At 40.5% G+C, this 18,928-nt stretch overlaps 1 protein-coding gene across 1 annotated transcript in view; it reads right to left on the reverse strand.

Annotated features, from left to right (window-relative positions):
- dnah2 (dynein, axonemal, heavy chain 2) overlaps nucleotides 1-18,928 on the reverse strand; it is a 518,592-nt gene that overhangs the window by 122,492 nt on the left and 377,172 nt on the right. Inside the window, 3 exon segments of the mRNA XM_051924101.1 lie at nucleotides 6,940-7,109; nucleotides 13,160-13,301; nucleotides 16,342-16,458. Coding sequence (XP_051780061.1) covers nucleotides 6,940-7,109; nucleotides 13,160-13,301; nucleotides 16,342-16,458 — 429 coding nt within the window.

An 18,928-nucleotide genomic window follows, 5' to 3' on the forward strand; every position in this document is an offset into this window, starting at 1 on the left:
AATTTCTCTTAGTATTCCTCAACTCCTATTTCCACAGTCTTTGACCATTTTCAGCAGTGAATCGTGTAACACGTCATCTGCCATCTCCTTCACTTAGGTCTTCTTCAGGCCCACTCTTTGCTCTGTGCTCTCCACCTACACTGCACATCTTCAGCCAGTGATTCCCCAGCTTTCATCCCACATAACTTATCACCTCCACACTAATCCTTGTCTGAGGTTTTTCACTTGTCTTCCTGTCTTTCAGTGAAATGTTACACACACAGATGCAATGTAAATTTGCTTTATGCTCTACTTTTATCAGCCATCAGCTTTACACTACACTACGTCTCATACAACCCTTATAATTATTTTCTTTTGATGTCGGAGAATTCCTTCCATGCCAAACTGATATGCCCATCAATTCTGTATCCTCCACCATTGTTTGCATGTGATGCAAGTAGAACTGCCCTACATTCTCCTGCAGGACCAACATCTACTTTGATACTTACTACAATTAAAGTAAGGAAGGGTCACACTCGCTGCTGATGACCACTTCTTATGCTGCTCCAACTTTGTGAACCCATTTCAACTAGTTAGTGTGTTGAACAGACCTCCTACCTACACTTTCAACATTCCCACGGCTTCTGTTTTCTGTCCTTTTCAGATGGACAGGACTGAAACTGTCTTCTATTGGACCCTGCTTCCTATGATAGTGCAGTCTATTAAGGAAGTTTAGTGAGACAAAACCTACATTTTATCCAATGTCTTCAATTCAGAAATCTAGAAAGGGTAACACAGTTTGCTAGTGATCACAGATATGCACGGAATAGGCAGTGCAGACGTGGGGGGATTCCTTCCATGAAGCAAAATGATAGCCCTTATCATGCAAAATGCCAAGCGGGCAAAGTTTACTTGAGAAGGCTCAAATTCTGAGGGAGAAGTAAAGACAGCCCTAGACATGATCCTACACAACATTTTCATAATACCCTGAGAAGGCAAGCAAAAATGACACCTTTTATTGGCTAACTGAACAGACCACAATATGCCAGCTTCCAAGGCAAACTCAGGCCCTTTCTTCAGGCAAGATGTAAGAGGCTTGCATATGGTAGTCTGTTCAGTTAGCCAATAAAAGGTGTCATTTTGCTTGACTTCTCATTTCATCCATAATGTCTAACACCCTAGTACATAATACCCTGCTTCTAGAAGAAAGGCAGTCTTATCAAGGACCACAATGGACACACACACAGTCATCTGTTTTACCTTACTTCTGATGAGTGGTATGCTGGAATAAAAATCTGCACTCACAGACAAAGAAGGCATCTTTGTTCAGGTGGAAAGACTCTTGGTGCTCATCCCAGGTTCACATTCTGTGTGAAGTATCCTTGCTATGTTTAAGTGTGTTTTTCACAAATCCCAAAGACATGAAGGTTAGGTGGTGTGGTGGGTGGCCGGCTAAATATTCCGGCCCTCACCCCCAGGCCGCCAGGTAGAGCTCTCCCAACAGCGTGGACGTTCCCCGAATTCTAGCAGGGCCTCATGGACTTTGTAGTTTATATGCACAGCCCTGCTGGATACCATGGGGACCACCAGGAGTCGCTGTGGGGAGGCTGCCGGACTCTTACTTGCCCTATAATCCGGAGGTGCGTCATGATCACATGACAAGAGGAAACGACGTGCTTCTGGGTTGAAGAAAGGAGCTTTTTATCTGACCCGGAAGTGTTAATGATCACATGGACAGAAGGGAGAAACACTTCCGGGTCAGGGACTATATAAAGGACTCTGGGAAACCAGTACACCGAGCTGAGCTGGGAGGAAGGGTGGCGAAGTGTCTGGGAGTGTGGAGGATTTATTATTGTATTGTTTATTGATTAGTTTATGAGTATTGTGGAGTGGAGGGTGCTTTGTGCATATCATTGTCTAAATAAAAGTAATATTTGGACTTTTACCTGGTGTCTGGTGTCGAGTCAGTGGGTTCAAGAGGACGATAAGGGCCTCAATCTGCGACAGTGGACTATGAAATCTATTTTTATATGAGTGGACCCTCTGGTGCCACATCACCTAATTAGTCCATTGCTGCCAGGATAGGTCAAGTTTCTTGTGACTTTATACCTGGATACAATGTCATATCATCGCAGAGCCCATTCACCAAATGACAGCTAAGAATCATCAATTATTTTATCAAACACGTCTTTGGGAAAGTGGAATTAAATTTGGAGAAGCACTGAAAAACTTGGACAGAAAAAGAGAGAATGTGCAAAGTTTATGTGGACAATACCTGGATGTGAGCATAAAACCCAGAATGCTGAATCCAACAGAAATTAACGTTAATGTACATTATACAAATGTGCAAGGAACCAGTTAGATACCACTTTGCATAGGGTAAAGTATATAAAAAAAATGGTCAGACCAGCAATAACTGAATAGATCAGAAAACTGAGCAGTTCATAAGGAGCATGAAAGGATGTTGACATGTTGGATGTATGGAGTAATAAAGCTTGATAAGATCAGGAATGAGAGAATCAGAGGTATAGTGACAGTTTTAAGAAATCTCAAAGAAAGATTGTGGTAAGGGAGAAAGGTGTATCACAGTTAGAAAGAATACAACAAATGAGAATGGAGGAGGCTGGTCAAATGTAGTGTCCCAAGCTTTAGAAGAAGAAATCCAGATTAAACTAAACTAAAGACGCATGAAGTCTTCACAACTGCAGCTACTATTATTGGGCATACTTGGTAAAAAGATTGATGGATGGATTAAATAAACTAAATATTACAGAAGAGCCAGATGAACAGACAGATGGGGTCTTTGATTTACACTGAATTCACAGAAGCAGATAAGATGCAAATTAGAATATGTTCAACAAAATGCACTGGGAAAGCAATGGAGGGACTGAAAGACAGCAGGAAAAATATGGAGAACAGTCGACCAAGACGAGAAAAAAGAGTAAGCTGTATATACTTTATGAGACAGAATTGCACAAAGGACGATAAAAGGATATGATCTGTTCAAACAAATCCATCATAATAGGTAAGAAGCCATAATGTAACCAACATGTTCAGCCAATGTGCATCTTGAATGATACAGAGAAGAGCTCAAAGTGCACTTACAGAAATATGAGAATCTGATGAGAACATTTTAAACACAAAATATTGTGATATGTATTCATTTAAACAGTTTATATCTGCATTGTGCACTTCCTTCTTCGTGAGATATCAGTGTATTGACTTGGGTCTGAAAAGCTGCAGTTGCTACAGGCAACTAATCGGATGATCAGAAGCAAAATTTGACATCTACTGTAAGTAAATACCTTACTTGTTACAACCCCAATTCCAAAAAAGTTGGGATGCTGTGGAAAAAGAGAATGCAATGATTTGAAAATCTTATATACTCATATTTTATTCACAATTGAACATAGAAAACATATCACATATTGAAAGTGAGACATTTTACTATTTCATGAAAAATATTGGCTCAATTTGAATTTGATTGCAGCAACACATCTCAAAAAAGTTGGGACAGGGGCAACAATAGCCTGGAAAAGTAAGTGGTACTAAAAACAAACAGCTGGAGGAACATTTTGCAACTAATTAGGTTATTTGGCAACAAGTCAGTAACATGATTGGATATGAGGAGCATCTTAGAGAGGCAGAGTCTCTCAGAAGTAAAGATGGGCAGACATTCACAAATCTGGAAAAAACTGCTTCTAGAAATTATGGAACAATTTCAGAATAATGTTCCTCAACGTCAAATTGTGAAGACTGAATATCTCATCATCTGCAGTACATAATATCATCAAAAGATTCTGAGAATCTGGAGAAATCTCTGTGCGCAAGGGACAAGGCCGAACATCAGTATTGGATGCCTGTGCTCTTCAGGCTCTCAGGTGGCGCTGCACTAAAAGCAGGTATGATTCTGTCATGGAAATCACTACTTGGGCTCAGGAATCATTGTCTGTGAGCACAGTTCACAGTGCCATTCACAAATGCAGGTTAAAGTTCTATGATACAAAGAAGAAACCATATGTGAACATGATCCAGAAATCTCTGGGCCAAAGCTCATTTAAAATGGACTGAGGCAAACTGGTCAGTTCTGTGGTCAGATGAATCAAAATTTGCAATTCTTTTTGGAAAACATGGACGCCGTGTCCTCTGGACTGAACAGGAGTGGGACTGTCCTGCTTGTTATCAGCACTCAGTTCAAAAGCCTGCATCTCTGATGGTATGGGAGTGCATTAGTGCCTATGGAATTTGCAGCTTGCACATCTGGAAAGGCGCCATCAATGCTGAAAGGCATATACAGGTTTTAGAGCAACATATGATCCCATCCAGATGACATCTTTTTCAGGGAAGGCCTTGGATATTTCAGCAAGACAATGTTAAACCACCTACTGCATCTATTACAACAGCATGGCTCCATAGTAGAAGAGTCCTAGTGCTGAACTGGCCTGCCTGCCTTCCAGACCATTCACCAGATAAGAATGGGACAACATTCCTCTCCCAAAAGTCTCCTCAGTTCCCAGACGTTTATGGACTTTTACTTAAAGAAGAGGGGACGCTACACGGTGGTAGACATGGCCCTGTCCCAAATATTTTCAGATGTGTTGCTGCCATCAAATTCAGAATGACTTTGTTCTTTTCTTAAAATGGTACATTTTCTCAGTTTAAACATTTGGTATGTTTTCTGTGTTCTATTGTGAGTAAAATAAATATGTTGTAGTTTTTTATTGAGATTCTTGGGTTGTTGCAACAAACAGTCATTTAGTGCTGTATTGTTCTTGAGATATTTGCTGAGGTTTCCATTTCATTTTAAATTAGATGGCCTCTTTATAAAAAGTTCCCAGGAATGAGCTCACTCCCAAAGGCCAGGGTCGTCCCACCACTGTCTGCTAGTCACAAGTCACTTGCCTTCTTAGCGAATGAGTGATCTGGTCAAACGTAGTTCCATAATCTTAAAAGCAAGATAATTCAGCCCTTGTATATCCAAAGTATCCCCACCAGGGTGTTGTAAATAAAATAAGAGTTAGATTCAGGCAAAAGGGTTCATCTCAGGGTGACAGCTGCTGCCAGCTATGATGAAAACCTCCAGCCACAGTGGTCCTCCAAGACAGGCTTTACTCAGCTGTTAAAAAAACTGTGAGCTGCAGGCACATCTAGCACAGCTACATCTTATGGTTTAGAGCTACTGTTGCCACTTTTCATACATGATCTACTGTAAATGGCTAAAATATGTCTGAAATAAACTCTATATTTCAAATCATTGCTATTCCACCAAACAAGTAAGCATGAAGAATGCGACACTGCCATGAAATACATTCAAGGGATGATGAGAATTGCAGCCTGCTTGCTCTTCCTACTCTAGCAGGAGGAGAGTTATACTGGAATTTCAATGTTCATGTCATTGGCAGTGCATTGCAAGAGGTCAAAAGAGTGACAGAATGCTTAATCGGACTTGAAGCAGAAACAGTCGGAGCTGACTTGTACATTTTCTTGTCAGCCTTATTAAAAGTTTGGTGGCACAGTGGGGCAGTGGTTAGCACTATTTTTCTGTATTTGAATGAAGGTGGATAAGGTTTGCACTTGTCTGGTAATTTGGTGATGTTAAACGGTCCTGGAATGAGCGCGAGTGTGGGTCTGAGGGTAGGAAGGGGTGTGTTTGTGTGAGGAGGCTCCGTGATGCACTGGCGCACTGTTTGAGGCCCTATCCTGCCTTACACCTGATGCTCCCGGAGTGGGCTTCATCCGTTCTGAACTGGAATGTGAGAATTCAGAGATACTAGATGATGAAATCTGTGAAACTGAGGCTTTTGCACTTTCTGAAGTGTTAATTAAATGTTTGAAATTGATTTTCTTATGGTGCTCTCTTCTCCTCCCTCATCCCAAATGGCTAAAGTTAAATTGCCAGCATTAGTTTGGTCTCCAAAGACTGTGAATGTGTTAGTGGCTCTACGGTGGACTGGCATCCAGTCCAGAGGTTGGTTCAGCTGCCAACACAGACTCCAGGTGCCCGCCATTCTAAATCAGGGTGACTATCAAGATGAATGGATTACAGCAGGTTACTGGAAGGTTACTTTGTGACTACTGGCAGTTGATTCCTCGTGTGGACTCACTGTTGTCCCTCAACATTTTCTCTTAATTTGTTTTCTGTTATTACCATTTTATTTTATGGATATTTCTAATACAATTTATTTAGTGAATAATATTTCTGGACACTTAAGGTGCTGTGTGGTGTTGTGTGCTGTTCAAGTAGCTGTTTAAATTTTAAAATGCAACAATTACTGTTTAATGTAAATTAGAATTATTCATTTATCCCTAGTTTACACAGCTACTTTCTCCTTAGAGAAAACTAACACCATTCAAATCATTAAAAGCTGTTATTCCATTTGTAAAGAGAGACAATAATTTGTTAAACTGAAATATTGCAGCACTTTGAGGGCCTGTTCCTGCCGAGCATTTTACTTTTCAACTAGCGCTGTTCACAGCATTTTGACTTTATCGGTGTTCCTGCCTTGTGCTTGATGATGCCAGGACAGGCTCCAGTCCGCAGGACCATGAACTGTGAACATGGATGGGTGTGTGGATGGAGGACTGGGACTGACATTCTCAATTGGCGTCTTGTTACTAAATGTGCACAAATAGTGTGCCAATGCTTAATGACATTAGTTGTCCGCTGCCTGCCAAAAGAAATATCCTTTAAGTGGTGGCACATTTTTCTCAGTCTAATCCTTTTTTCTTGATGTACAAGATGGAATTTTTTATTTTATTGTCTGTAGTATTCTGCCACTTTATATGCAAAGCATCCTTTCATCTTGTAGTGTAATCTGCATTTATTATAAAATGTTTTGCTGCATTTTTGACTATAAATAAAATAAAAAACTTTCATTATTTTTAGAAGAAAAAGATGGCAGTAAGATTCTTCAAATGGCAGGAGAGAAAAAAATGATATAATATTCCTTATTCACTTACCTCCATGGCACGAACCCACATACAAAGAGACTTGGCAGCAAGGGAGACACGTCCAATGATATCAGGCTGAAAGTCAGGCTGGGTGCAGTACTGGCCAATCTTCTTCAACACCCTGTCTGAAATGTTATTCCTGTCAAAGTTGACAAGCTGTTTAATGAAGTTTGGCTCACCTACAAAAAAAGGACATGGTTTGGCTTAGAATCGGCTTTGTTACGCATCCAAAAAACATTATGCTGCTCTTAGTAAATGTGCTTTGCTTCAGCTGTGCCTTAAAACTTGTAACATTTTCAAGTCTGCTGGATATACAATAGTTTAAGATTGTCCGGGTTGGGGCCTATTATGGCAGCACTGAGTGCAAAGCAGTACCAGAGCCAAGACAGGGCACCAGTCCATCACAGAGCCCATACCTTCACAATACCCCAGGAGTCTTAGCCACCAATCAATGTAACATGTGCTGTATATATGGGATATGGGAAGGAAATCGTGGTACCCCATAGAAAATCCCACTAGCATCTGGGGAAAATGTGCAAAATCCATATAGACAGTGACCAGGTACAAGAATCAAAACTCTGGCTCTGAGTTTATGAAGCTGCAGCACTAACAACTAAGACTCCACGGCACCAAGGTCAGTTATAGCTTTACTTGTCTTTCTGTCTGACTCCTACTGTACTGTACAGACTCTGTCCTTTTGTCTACTCCCATTTACAGACCATTTGTTCTGTTTAGTTCAAATGCTATTCTCTAGAATTTCTTGAATTCTGTTACATCCGTTTTTTAATATGGAAACAGAAGCTTCATACAGTATTCCAGATGTGGCCTCAAAAGTGTGTTGCACACCATACTGTAAGTGTAACCTCCATTAACTGTTATCTTTTAACACTTAGATGCTATGTAATCCAATACCTTTTAATCGTCTTTCTGTGTAGTATTTTGAACATACAATAAGGTGTATTTTCAAGCACTCCATGATGCTGCCCCCAAGGCCACTGTATAATTATATTAGAACATTTGAAAAATTCAGACGAGAGCAGGCCATTCAGCCCAGCACAGCTTGTCAGTCCTATTTAACTAACTCCTCCAAAATAACATCAAGTCAAGTTTTGAAGGTCCCTAAGATTCTACTATTTACCACACTACTTGGTAACGTATTCCATTTGTTTGTAGATAGATAGATAGATAGATAGATAGATAGATAGATAGATAGATAGATAGATAGATAGATAGATAGATAGATAGATAGATAGATAGATATGAAAGGCACAATATCATAGATAGATAGATAGATAGATAGATAGATAGATAGATAGATAGATAGATAGATAGATAGATAGATATGAAAGGCACAATATCATAGATAGATAGATAGATAGATAGATAGATAGATAGATAGATAGATAGATAGATAGATAGATAGATAGATAGATAGATAGATAGATAGATAGAGAGTCTGTGTGATTCCTGGATGTCCTGGAAGATTCCAAAGATCGGCGGTTCTCTATAAACACTCCTGGCAAGTGCGAGTTTCCATGTGTATGCAGTGCAGTAGATTGGACACTCCATTCAGAACTGAGTCCTGTCTTGGATGATGGCATCGTAGTACTTAATGCTGCTGCTACATCAGAGAACTGGCTTACAGTATATTCCCTGGCCAATCAATATAATAATAATAATAATAATAATAATAATAATAATAATACATTTTATTTATACAAGGCACCTTTCAGAGAACTCAAGGACACCGAACAAACAATAAATAAATAAATAATTAAATAAAAGACACAATTATATACAACTTAAAACATCAGAAAATCTAAAAATTAAAACCAAACAAAACCACTATAATCAGGAGGAAAAAGAAAAAGCCATTTTAAACAGATGTGTTTTAAGTTTGCATTTGAAGGATGAATATGATTTGATATTTCGGAGATCTGCAGGTAATGAATTCCAGAGCTTTGGAGCAGAACGACTGAAAGCTCTGCTACCCATGGTGGTTAGACGGGCGGGAGGGACAGTCAGATAGGTGGAGGAAGAGGACCTAAGGTTACGGGATGGAATGGCAACATGAAGAAGGTCAGACAGATATGGAGGGGCGAGGTTATGGATGGCCTTAGATGTTAATAGCAGAATCTTAAAATCAGTATGAAACTTGATCGGGAGCCAATGAAGCTGCTGCAAGACCAGAGTAATATGGTAAATAGATGGGGTTCGAGTGATGATACGTGCTGCAGAATTCTGGACTAACTGAAGCTTATGAAGAGATTTATTAGGGAGACCAAAGAGGAGTGAATTGCAGTAGTCCAGCCGAGAAGTGACAAGACTATGAACAAGAATGGCAGTGGTATGAGGAGTGAGGGAGGGGCGAATGCGATTAATATTACGTAGGTGGAAGTAAGCAGACCGGGTGATGTTATTAATGTGACATTGGAAAGATAGAGTACTGTCGAGGATGACACCCAGACTCTTGACCTGAGATGATGGGGAAACAACAGAGTTATCAATAATAAGAGAAAGATTATTGGTGATAATATGTGACTTGTGCACATTTTCATGCTGATGTGTCCATTCTTCTGTCCCGTAAAGGTGTGCATGTCACGTCAATGGTCAAATCTAAACTAACAGTGTGCACGAATGTGGCCTGTGATGGACTATCATCTCATACAGAGAAAGTTCCTGTCTTGCATCCAACACTTCTGAGATTGGTTTCAAATTTATAAATAACTAGAGGCAGTACCAGGCATTGTTGAAAGACTGACTTTATGTCATTGCTGACTGAAATGCTAGTGTCCCATCTGTCATCTATAATACATTTAAACCAATTCCTCAAAATCAACCTCTGCTCAAAATACTTATTCCATTATACAAGGTTGGTAAGTAAAGATGTCCAGCACCTCTGTATCAATTACTGTAGATACTATGTATGTTATACTGTATGTAGCAGCATACTACTGACTAGCGTGCATTATTTAATTTGCATCTTGCATCATGCCGCAACGTATGTATTCATGTAGGGAGAGCTCCATATGAGTGAGTACATTGTATATGTGTGTGCTCTGAAGTGAACGTCAGCACAGAAAAAATCATGAAGCCATCTTGGCTGCTGCTGGCAAGGACCACAGCTAACAACATTCAGTCAGTAGTAATCACAGCACAACAATACATTCAGAAAGAAGAGATAGATTTTACAAAAATAGCAACTCCACTCAGCCTGCAATTAGCACTTCACTGTTAATGATACAATTAATGACTTGCAATTCCACATTATTTTCTATCCATCCATCCTTCTCTTTTGCTTATCTGAGATCGGGTTGCTGGGGCAGCAGCTTGAGCAGAGATGCCCAGACTTCCCTCTCCCCGGCCACTTCTTCTAGCTCTTCCGGGAGAATCCCGATGCGTTCCCAGGCCAGCCGGGAGACATAGTCCCTCCAGCGTGTCCTGGGTCTTCTCCAGAGCCTCCTCACGGTTAGACGTGCCCAGAACACCTCACCAGGGAGGCGTCCAGGAGGCATCCTTATCAGATGCCCGAGCCACCTCATCTGACTCCTCTCGATGCGGAGGATCAGTGGCTCTACTTGAGCTTCTCCCGGATGACCGAGCTTCTCACCCTATCTTTAAGGGAAAACCCAGACACCCTGCGGAGGAAATTCATTTCAGCCACTTGTATTCGCGATTTCGTTCTTTCGGTCACTACCCATAGCTCATGACCATAGGTGAGGGTAGGAACATAGATCAACTGGTAAATTGAGAGCTTCGTCTTGCGGCTCAGCTCCTTTTTCACCACGACAGACTGATGCAGAGCCCGCATCACTGCGGATGCCGCACCGATCCGCCTGTCGATCTCCCGCTCCATTCTTCCCTCACTTGTGAACAAGACCCCGAGATACTCGAACTCCTCCACTTGGGGCTGGATCTCGCTCCCAATCCTGAGAGGGCACTCCGCCCTTTTCCGGCTGAGGACCATGGTCTCGGATTTGAAGGTGCTGATTTCCATCCCCGGCGCTTCACACTAGGCTGCGAACCGATCCAGAGAGAGCTGATGATCACGACCTGATGAAGCAAACATGACAACATCATCTGCAAAAAGCAGTGACCCAATCCTGAGTCCACCAAACTGGACCCCCTCAATGCCCTGGCTATGCCTAGAAATTCTGTCCATAAAAGTTATGAACAGAATCGGTGACAAAGGGCAGCCTTGGCGGAGTCCAACTCTCACTGGAAATGGGTTCGACTTACTACCGGCAATGTGGACCAAGCTCTGACACTGGTTGTACAGGGACCGAACAGCCCTTATCAGGGGGTCTGGTACCCTATACTCCCGGAGCACCCCCCACAGGATTCCCCAAGGGACACGATCAAACGCCTTTTCCAAGTCCACAAAACACATGTAGACTGGTTGGGCAAACTCCCATGCACCCTCCAGGACTCTGCTAAGGGTGTAGAGCTGGTCCACTGTTCCGCGACCAGGACGAAAACCACACTGTTCCTCCTGTATCCGAGGTTCGACTATCTGATGGACCCTCCTCTCCAGGACCCCCGAATAGACTTTTCCACGGAGGCTGAGGAGTGTGATCCCTCTGTTGTTGGAACACACCCTCCGGTCCCCCTTCTTAAAGAGGGGGACCACCACCCCCGGTCTGCCAATCCAGAGGCACTGTCCCTGATGTCCATGCGATGTTGCAGAGACGTGTCAACCAAGACAGTCCTACAACATCCAGAGCCTTGAGGAACTCCGGGCGTATCTCATCCACCCCAGGGACCCTGCCATTTCATGTGATGCATACAGTACAGTGAATTAGGGCTGCTTGCATTGCAATTTCATTTTATTTTCTACTTTCATTTATTTCAGGTGACACATACTGTATAGTGAATTAAGTCGTTTTTGTTTCATTTTTATCATTTTCTGTACTTAGGTGATAGTGTTTGGTTTTAATTTGTTGTTTTGCATAAAAGGATATGAAATATTCATTCATTCATTTAGACGTCAATGCATGGGATATTAGTGGAAAATGCAAAGTTTTTACTCATAACGTAGTTCATCAGGAAATACTTGGTTAACCTGTTGGCTGTGGTTACATTCGGTTAAAACTGCTGGCTTAGATAAATTTAGCCCCCAGTCCTGATCATTTTTTGGTATTAGCTGACATTTCTGCATTATATGACTCTAGAATCAACATGCATTAGGTGGGCTGCAGGCTTAACTAGCATAAATATATCTGCAAACAGTTGTGCCGTGTTTCTGTACATTTAAAGGACCTTGGAGTGGAGTTGTTATAAAAGAGAATGATTGTGTATTTATTTTGAACCATACAATATTAATACTTTACTAAGAAATAGTGAACCCATACTGTGTATTGGCATGCAACGTCATAAATTAATATTTTACACCCTTGGATTTTTCCAGTTAAGCAAATGGTGAGGCTCAGAGACGCACTCAGTCACTCACTCGCCTCAGTAGGAGTTGCGATCCACATAAAAAAGTCATTTTGTACGATCAAGGTGTAGGTGCACAAGGCAGCATCGGAGGAGTGCCATGTGAGAGTTGAATTATTGCTTCATGGACTAGGCAGGTGAGACCACCATTGTCTCACTGAGCAAGTCACTTAACCTGGCACTGATCCCACCGCAGAAACGTGGAAACAGTTGTATTGTAGCCTTTGTAATTAGCAAACAGCTGTGGATAAAAGATGCAAGATTAATAAATAAATCTAAGCAAACAAAGGCTTCAGTGACTGGCACACAACAAGGAACACATTTTATTTATTATAGTGAACAGCATTCTGAATTGTTTCCATCTTTCTGAAACCACAGCACAGGTAGGTGAAGGGACGTGATGAGTATGACACATTTACTCTGTGGTGAGATCTCAGCCAACAACCTTTTGCTTGACTCTTTTACATCTTAGTCACTAGGTTACACTCCCTAGTCGGAAGAATAAACAAATCAAACAATCAATAAATCTTATTATACTAAGCCAGTGAAAAAGTTTGAAAAACAAGTCTAAAAAATTACTGTTTTGAGGGCTTGTGATTCCAATAGGCCTCGTACAGTTTCAGGACTCCACTACGAGTTTCCTTTTAGGGGTTTGTAATGGTTCCTTTTCATGAAAAACACTAAAGGTACGTGTTACAAAATAAGTTAAGGCACAATTAAGTAAAAGTTCAAAAAATAAGAATTGGGTGCATGCTCAAAATAAACAATTCGGAGGGAAAATAAATCTTCTTACCTAGCTGTCTCTTGGCTTCAGCCCATGTGGGATCAACGCCTATCAGGATCATCACAGCTTGCATGACTTTTTCCACCAAGACAGGCGGTCGGCCATATGATTTGATTTCTGTCATGTCTTTTTTGTTAAGTGACTCTAAAGCCTAATAAAATGACATCAAAAAAGAGAAACTGTTATATGAACATAATAAGAGTTGAATTGGTCAAGATACATACCAGTTTCCTTTTGTGAACCCAGTTTTGTTTTTAAGAACCAATGTCAAAGCAATCACTGACATTGGCCTTGTTTAGTCCCTTCCTAATTTGAAATATTTTCAAAATTTTCTAGCATGTATAGGCAGAAAGGCCTGAAATCATGAGGGCTCCTAGCTGTCTGTCCAAGAACAAGTCAGATATCTTACTTGAGGACCTTCTCCAGCATTGCATTGCATGGTTTTATTCAAACATGGAGCTCAAACCTGCTCATTAGTACCACAGAAAAGTCCTCACAGTCGAGATTTACAGGCTAGCCCCTCTCAACAGAAACTATGGGGTCATATAAACTCATCACATCCGAACACTGCCTGGTTATCAATGGTGATCTGTCAATTAGGTCTCTCGTGTCTGTGCTAAGAGTGTAGTTTCCCAAAATCTACTGGATGGAAACAATTGTAGATTGTTGTTTTTTTTTCTTCTAAATTAAAACCCCTTATGATATTATCCTACATCAACAACTCCTATCACAACAACTAGAATGGCCAGTGACAAGTCTACCTCTGACCATCAGTGTGGATTGTCCATAATGGAAGACCAAGTAAGGAGATAACTGAGGAAGCTACTCACGGGAAAAGCTGTGGGACCAGGTGGAGTCAGTCCTCCAGTTCTTAAGGCCTGTGCTGACCAACTTTGTGGTGTCCTCTGTCACCTGTTCAGTCTGTCCCTAAGGCTTCAGAAAGTGCCACTGCTGTGGGAAACATCCTGCATTGTGCCTGTTTCAAAGAAGACAAGTGCCTCTTCACCTAACGACTACAGACCAGTGGCCCTTACGTCTCACATCATGAAGACCTTTGAGAGACTGGTCCTGGACTAAATGAGCCCTCTTGTGGTAGACCGCCTGGGTCCACTGCAGTTTGCCTTTCAGACAAAGACTGGAGTTGAGGATGCAGTTATCTATCTGCTTCACAAGGCTTATTTTCACCTGGACAAAGCTGTCAGCAGTGTTAGGGTTATGTTTTTTGATTTATTCAGCACCTTCGATAACATCTAGCCATCCCTATTAAGGGAGTAAACTCAGAGATATGCAGGTGGATGAGCTTATGGTGTCCTGGATGATGGACAATCTGTCAGGAAGACCACAGTTTGTGAGACTCAAGGACTGTGCTTCAGTTAAGGATGTGAGCAACACTGGAGCACCATAAGGAACAGTCCTGTCACCTTTTCTCTTCACGGTGTACACCTCAGACTTTAAATAAAACAGCAAGTCATGTCACTTGTAGAAATACTTGGATAATTCTGAAATTATGGGATGCATTGTTAAGGGGAAAGAGACAGAGTATAGGAGTCAGCTGAAAAAGGACCTGGTTATTGACTTTTGCTGCACCAAAGACCCTCTATGTCTGGTCAGTATTCAAGGAGTCTATTTAGAGATGGACCACTCCTACAAGTACTTGGGGGTCCACATTAATGACAAGTTGGATTGGTCTCTGAACAAAGAGATACTATATATGATGAGCAGGCTCTTTTTTCTTGGCTGTCACAATCTCAGTGAGGTATTATACAGACGTATTGCTGTTGGTATAGAGGAGCCCCCGTGGCATTTCTTGACACACTTCTGCTGAGTAATTCTTTGGCTGAAAGTCCTCAGATTTGGTGTGTCTGAGAGAGGATGTGCAGCATTGTTCATATTGGCCATCAGTTTTGTTTTAACTCTCTCCTTTGCTACTACCTCCAGGGGGTCCAGAATGCTTCCTATAACTGAACATTCCCTTTTTAATTAGCTTGTTCATTCGGTGGGCTTCTCATGAAGTGATGTGACCAGCCCAAATATGGCCAAAAAGTTAGGGATGTTTGGTCAAAAATTGGGGGAAACCCCAAAAAGCTTGACAACTTGTATAACTACACATCAGGGTGAGTTGAACAGTACATACACTCCTCACCTAATTACCTACCTGTTTAACAACTATGCATTTTACAACCAGTTCTCTGATTATCAGTAGCATATCTTCTTGCATCACCCTTTCTTAGTCTGGGTCTCATTCTCGCAGTCGGTCAGTATTCACTACACTAGCATTTGCAAACTCCAAGACTACACATTTTGTCTATACATTTGTACTTTACTGTAAAGCCCATAGTACTAGATGTTGTTGAAAAGGAAGAATATGGACCTCACCTGGAGGAAGTGTCAAGAAACAAAGCAAGGCTATTGATCTTGAGAAGGAAAAGAAAATCATAAATGACTAGAAAGCTTGTAAGAAAGTTAAACCGATAGCATGTGACTTGGAACTGGTACATTCGAAGATCTTGAAGGATAATGATAGAGTGAAAGAGGCAGTGAAAGCATCAACAGGATTTAAAGCCATAGTAACTAGGCAGTGGAAAGGACTCGTTCATGAAATAATAGATATCAGTAAACGGTGGCTTATCGTTTATCGACCAATTCATTTATGGACCTAGTCATAGGAATGGAACTCAGTTGTTAATTGAGGAGTGTCTATATATCATTTATGGGGGTTTTCCTGTACTAGTGGGTCAGGAGCCACTGGAGGAAAAAAAACCTTAAGTAATTCTTATGAATACCATTGATTGTATATAAAAAAGGAAGAGGAAAGAAGAAACATAGTGGAGAGTAGGTAGAAAAAAAGGACAAAATGTCCAGGAGTATTAGAATGAATTAAGCATGATGAGTGATTAATTTAAAGCAGGTTTAATGTGTGCGTACCTGTGTGTGTCTTTTTTTTCATAGCAATGAAAATTTGGCTTCCTTGAAAACTTGATCATTTTAGGTCAATGTATCTGAAATGAACTTTGGCATTTTATCTTAAAAGTTGAACTTAAGGCAAAAATTTTTATATCTGTTAAAAAATTACCAATTTTGACCAGGGAAAGGAAAAGGACTAGGAAGGTAGAAATCTTTCTTGAGGATAACATGAACTGTTCCCCAACTCTGGACACAACATATTTGAAATTCAACAAGAAATATCTAACCTTCATGGCTTCCTCCAGTGCTGGCATTGCCTCGTCCAGATCCTTCTGAGCATTGTCTGCCATGGCTTTACATTTGACTTCTTCAACGCTGATCTTTTCACTGTGGGCCGTCACAGTCTAGGAACATTTAAAACATACAAATGTCACAAAATGTCTCCAGTTGGGTTCTCCAGTTCTGAAAATGAAGCAGTATTTATGGGGCTGGGTTGCGTCTCCTATTGACTTACTGTTACTTTTTTTTTTGTTCCCCTTTCTTTTGAAAGTAAAAACAGTTAGCAGCACATTTATTTCTAATCCAGCACAGTGGGTTTACATTCTGTGCTTAGTCACTGTATGTTTGGGGTATGTGTGGGATTTCCTCTGCATACTAAGGTTTTATTCCCATACACTAAATGTGTGAATATTAGGCTAAATGGCAACTCTAAATTGGACCTGTAAGAGTAAAAGTGGGTGAGTTTGATTAAGAACATTTGAAAGCTTTAATGAACTTGCAATGAATTTCAACACAGTGGCAGTGGCAGCCTCTGCTGCTCTCCACGTGTTATGTTCCATAAAAGCAACTATTCTGTTTTCCCATTGATGAATTCAAATTAAAAACCAGAGTGCTTAGCCCTGTTGTTTACTACTTCAGTGAACTGAGTTAAATTCTTAGTTCACTTGTCTGTAGGATTGCCAAATTTACTGCAACATCCCAGGACATAGACATGCTAAGATGATTGGGTGCTCTAAAAACACTCCTGGCACGTGCAGGTTTACATGTGTATGCTGTGCAATAGATTGGACACTCCATTCAGAACCGACTCCTCTCTTGGATGGTGGCATTGTAGTACTTAATGCTGCTGCTACTTCAGAGGACCAGGGAGCTGCCTTATATTCCCAGGCCAGTCAATGTGTTGTTTTTCATGCTGATGTGTGCTTTCTTTCACAGCATAAAGCTATGCATGTCAGGTCAATTGTCAAATCTAAACTAACATTGTGAGAGAGTTTGGCCTGTGATGGTCCATCATCTCATACAGAGCAAGTTCATGTCTTGCATTCAACACTGCTGACATTGGCTTCAACTTTACAAATGACTAGCAGAAGTTCCCAGCATTCCTCAGGTATATCTGTATAATCGATTAAGGCAAGAAAGCAAATATTTATGTATTTTTGAAATGTTGACCCTTTTGTCATTGCTAACTGAAATGATAGTGTTGCATCTGCCATCTACACTGCCTCCCTATCATGTTCTCTGCTCTCATGAGTCAAGAATATGTTCTTTTAGTGAATGTTTGGATTTCATAATTGCCATAACTCTATGCTAGTAAAAGTTATTAACGCCATCTTCAGTTATTCTTTATCTACCATATTTGGAACAGCGACTCTGCATGCGCAAAACAAATTACATTTCAGTCTGTTTCATCTTGGTTTATCTCTAATGGTAATGATACGAAGGTGTACAAAAACATTTACTTTTTGAAAAATGTAAGGTTTTGCTTTGATATAAAATGTAGGATCACCACCTCATTTCACAGTTATTATCATGTGTACACAGTGCGATTTAATTCCTATCTACATGTTTGATTAAAACGCCATTGGCCTTGTCTGAATCTCACTCTGTTGATTATGTGTAATATTCATCCATCCACTTTCAAAACCGTTTTATAATATAATATCACAAAATAATATTTAGTGGTGAGTGCACACAGTTTCAAGAAATTGCTGCTATATCTTTTTTGCATGAGATTTCACAACTGTGAGACTCTCTAAAAAGGTTGTTTCAAGATTTTAAATGTGCTTGTTAAGGGTTTGGAAACACCATTCATCTCTTTTGGACTTGTACATTTCTGTGAAAAGTGTCTAGATGAGAATAAATGGGGAGAAAAACTGTCTACTGGAAATTCATCATGGCTAAACACAACCGACAATGACACAGAATAACATACTGGATTGTAATCCAGCTAGGCAATTAAAATGCTAGACAAATTAGTTGAGAAGAAAAGGCCGAGCCTGATCTCACTATTATATTTGTGTTTAAAATTGCAGACATTAATCTTCAATTTTGCCTTTCCTTCAAATTGCCTCAGCATTTTTACCTCCTAAAACAGAGACTTTTGAAAACTCTCCACAGCCGAATATGTCTGAAAATCCCAGCTCAGAATTGCAGTGTGGATGTATGAAAACAAGCATTGAAAATGCACTCTGATTGGTTTGTTCTTAATTCGTGGCCCTTTCCTGATTGGATGCTGCCAAATTCTGTACATTTTCTCTGCCGTTTTGCTCGCCTTACACTTGTGCGTTATTCTTAATAATAATTATTAAAAATAATTCTACCTCATTGTCACTCCAAACGAAACAATCTGTTTTTTTTTTCTTTCAGGTTTGCTCTTGCTGTTCTCTGTGCGTAAACCAAAACACAAATGATGTGGAAGAGACCTCCTCTTCCTTTTCTCGATGATGTGTGCATGCCCAGTGTAGGTGAATGTCTGTGTCATTTTAGTGTGCATGGAGATCCTTTTGTGAATGGAAATAATTTAAAACTCACTTTTTAAATTAAAACTTCATAGTGTGGACTTAGATGAGATCGAACTTTGTGTGGTACAAAACT

Source organism: Erpetoichthys calabaricus, chromosome 3 (assembly GCF_900747795.2).
Source record: "Erpetoichthys calabaricus chromosome 3, fErpCal1.3, whole genome shotgun sequence".
NCBI lineage: Eukaryota > Metazoa > Chordata > Cladistia > Polypteriformes > Polypteridae > Erpetoichthys > Erpetoichthys calabaricus.